This window comes from Bidens hawaiensis, unplaced genomic scaffold (assembly GCF_021521415.1).
Source record: "Bidens hawaiensis isolate Kalapana, Puna unplaced genomic scaffold, B.hawaiensis_p1.1 tig00004973_1, whole genome shotgun sequence".
In the NCBI taxonomy this organism is placed as follows: Eukaryota; Viridiplantae; Streptophyta; class Magnoliopsida; order Asterales; family Asteraceae; genus Bidens; species Bidens hawaiensis.
The window spans coordinates 1,148,428-1,152,491 of record NW_027491313.1 but is presented as its reverse complement, the minus strand read 5'-3'; the positions used below and the strand labels follow the sequence as shown (position 1 = coordinate 1,152,491).

At 34.5% G+C, this 4,064-nt stretch overlaps 1 protein-coding gene across 1 annotated transcript; it reads left to right on the top strand.

The window, feature by feature from the left end:
* LOC143628413 (protein SET DOMAIN GROUP 40-like) lies at positions 1-2,918 on the top strand. The gene is made up of 6 exons (XM_077098018.1): positions 1-161; positions 237-384; positions 1,042-1,173; positions 1,259-1,399; positions 1,472-1,696; positions 2,173-2,918. Exons 1-6 carry the CDS (start codon positions 1-3, stop codon positions 2,788-2,790), a joined length of 1,425 nt encoding a protein of 474 aa, XP_076954133.1. The 3' UTR covers positions 2,791-2,918.
* The last annotated feature ends 1,146 nt before the right edge of the window (positions 2,919-4,064 follow it).

Here is a 4,064-nt window from a genome sequence, read left to right as displayed (position 1 = left end):
ATGGACGAATCACTGAAGCTCGAAAACTTCATGTTATGGGCAACCAGTCTCGGAATCTCAGATTCTCCGGTACAAAACCCTTTTAATAATAATAATAACCCTCAAACCAGTTCTTGCTTGGGCCAATCTCTCTCTATATCCCACTTCCCCAACGCCGGCGGGTAACTAAAACCTCTTACTTTCTGCTTGTAATTTGTGTTTAATTGGAATAATAATAATAATATAACAACCTTCAGGAGAGGATTATGTGCAGTGGGTGATCTTCAAAAAGGTGAATTAATACTCAAGGTTCCAAAATCAGCTTTAATGACCTCTCAAACACTAATGCTGAATGATCACAAGCTCTCTATATCTGTCTCCAAGTTTCCTTTCTCTTCTACTCAGGTATTATCAGTGTTATTGTAGAAATCGCTAGGCGCTAGTGGGTTGTAGCTCGCTCGAATAAATCTAGCTAAAAAACCTTGATTCAAAACGATCTGAGCCGAACCGGCTCATTTTTGTAACTGAGTCAAGCTCGACCCAAGCTTGGCTCATTGGCTCAATTATAGTCTTGTTTAACATCAAGCTTGAGCTCGAGCCAAACGGAGCTGCCTCGATTAATTTCGAGCTCAAGCTTGAACCCACCCTGGCTCAAGTCGGCTCGACTCATAGGGACTAGCGATTAATTAGATTGGATTTTATATGCAATTTTGCAGATATTTATATATATATCAAATTTTTATTATAAAATTTTCAATTTTGACCGATTTTACCCAATCGGCAACTAGTTGGTGGGGTGTCGACTAGCGATCAATCCGGGGTTAATTGACGCCTAGGCAGGATTTTGACAACCATGGGTATTATTATTATTATTATTACTATTATGATTATTATTATTATTATTATTATTATTATTATTATTATTATTATATATCGTTTTCTGTGAAATTGATCAGATTAGGGCAAGTTAATTTAATTAATGTGAATTATTACTTTACAGTGCTGTTTAGGGCACAATTGAGCACATTTAGTTCAAAGAAGTAATGACATTTTATAGTGCAGATATTGACTGTCGCGTTGCTGAATGAAGTTTCTAAAGGAAAACGGTCTTGGTGGTACCCGTATTTGACACAGTTTCCTTCTAATTATGATATATTGGCGAGTTTTGATCAGTTTGAAATACAAGCTTTACAAGTGAGAATATACTTGTTTATTCTAGATCTATAAATATATAAGCAATATGCTATTCAGAATGTGTTAACTTTTAAGTACTTTGCAGCTGGATGATGCTATTTGGGCTGCACAGAGAGCGTTAGAGAAGACAAAATCCGAGTGGGAAAGTGCAACCGCCGTCATGGAAGAACTTATGTTCAAACCGCATTACATGAGCTTCAAGGCATGGATTTGGGCTTCTGCATCTGTAAGTGTAAAATGAAATTAATGAACTTTTATTGTTATTATAATGTTTATAACTGTTTTATATTATGTGAAGATATCATCGCGCACAATGCATATTCCATGGGATTCCGCTGGTTGTTTTTGTCCGGTTGGTGATTTGTTCAATTATGCTGCATCTGATGATGAACAAGTTTTCTCTAAAGATTTACCAGAAGCTGACGTGGCAACTAAGTCACCTAGGTTGACAGATGGCGTATTTGAAGAAGAATTTGATGCATACTGCTTCTATGCTAGAAGAAGCTACAAAAAGGGAGAGCAGGTATTAGTTAACATGTTTGTTAATATTGAACCTTAAATTATTGGATTAATTTTATATATACTCTTACAAACCTGAAAATTTTCATATACACCCAACCGAAACCAATAGTATCATATATATATCCAACTTTAATGAATTTTTACTTAATGACCATTCTACCCCTTTCCGTTATATTTGTTTAGATCCTAATTTTGATTTGGATTTTGATCGACATGGATTATATATCTTGAAAAAAATATATTGTTCTGGGTCAAATTAATAAAAAAAAATGAAACAAAAAATGGTTAGAAAATAGTTTAAGCTAAAAATGGGTAAAATGGTCATTTATTAAATTGCTTTTAATGAATTGGGTATATTTTATATATTAACTACTTTGTAATAGCATCTGTTATTTTTAGTTTTGCATGGGTATATATAAGAATTTTTAAGTTTGTAGGGGTATGTATGAAATAATCCATATTATTCTGTTGTTGCAGGTTTTATTAAGCTATGGAACATATACCAATTTAGAGCTTCTAGAACACTATGGTTTTATATTAGATAATAACCCGAACGACAAAGCGTATATTCCTTTACCTTCTGACATTTATTCTCTCTGTTCATGGCCGATAGACTCACTTTACATTCACCAAAATGGAAAACCATCTTTTGCTCTGCTTGCGGTTATGCGATTATGGGCGGTGCCAACACATTTACAGAAATCAGTACGTCACGTTGCGTATTCTGGATCAATAATATCAAATGAAAATGAAATTGTTGTTATGAAATGGTTAGCAAATGAATGTAATCGGGTTTTAAAGAGTTTATTAACATCTGTTGAAGAAGATGAGCTATTGTTATCTGTTATGGATAAAGATTTTGGGTCGGTAATGGAGGTTAAGAATGAGTTGTTGGGTTTGACGGGTGAGAGTCGTATGTTTCTGAAAGTAAACGGTTTATTGAAAGTTGAAGTTGGTGATGACGTGGCTTTGCATAGAAAGATAATAAGGTTGATGGGTAAATGGAAATTGGCGGTTTGGTGGAGGTTAAAGTATAAAATGATGTTACATGATTGTGTCTCATATTGTTCAAGGGTAATAAATGATCTTTCTTGAGAATCCAATGCAAAACAACACGGAAATTGTGTTTGTTTTGTGACTTTCAAGGTTGATGATAAGTGTATCAGCTATTGGACATGGCGGTGATATGGAAGTGAGTCGGGCAAAGGTCAAACAACTTTGTTTTCATCTATATCTTTTCATAATATTTATATATGTTGAATTTAGTGAATTCATAAAATTGACTTGCATGCCCTTAAGAACGCACTACATTGATGAGATAGCATGTGACAGGTTGTTGCGGACAGAGCACAAAAGTCACAATGGAGCGTTTTGGAACGCAACTCCCTGCTAGCGTCTAAGCAGTGTTAGACAGTACACTAGATTCTTTTGGGGCGTATTCGAAATCCAAATGTGCATTTTGGAACACTAATCATAGCAAAAGTCGGTTTCATGCAGTTTTTGGTGATCATCGTGAGTTTGGAAGATATACTATAGTTCTTGTGCGATAAAGGGGTCATTTGGTTGATCATCTTTGTTTTTTTCATCAACTGCAATTTGTAAATGGATTCTACATCAAGTATCTTTGTATTGATCATAGAGGATGAGTGACTAAGCATTTAGTAGTCACGACTCACAACCGGGTTAGAGGTTTAATCAGTGTAAAACTTGAATTCAAATTGTTTGTTTGAATGTTAGACAAATGTTAACAAGCGTGTAATGTGTTTGCTCTTTCAGTCTTTCACTATCACATGTTATGTTAATTAGAAGTGTGTTAAATCTCCCTATGGGCCCTTTCCAATTTACACAGTCTTGTTGGTATGGTTATTAATAAATATGTGTTTTTTAATGACCAACAAAATTTTTCATTCAGTTTACCGACTGCTTGTTACTGTCATTTAACCGGAAACGTGTGAGACTCGTCCAGACTCCGTATGCTCCAATCCGAGTTTGGAGCAAGGTAAACATGCTGAGAGATTGTCATCAACTCCCTAAACTGGTCAATATCAGACTCAGTATGTGGTACCACTCCAATCCTTAAATCCCTAAAAAGAGAATATGTAATGGGTCAAATTAAGTGATGTAATTCGACAAACAATCAATTGGAATTGTAGGTTTTATTATATGGTTAATTAAACCATACCTTGAACCACAAGTGACTGTAACTTATTATTTTTTTTTTTTATCTAAATACACATCATGTAATTAATTTAAGCTTGCTTAAACATATTTCAGTCCTTGACAACTCAATTAGTGATCTTAGACTCTAGAATCAATATCAACCTAGCAATTGTTAACTCTTTACTTTAGGAGGATCTCTATATGTTATC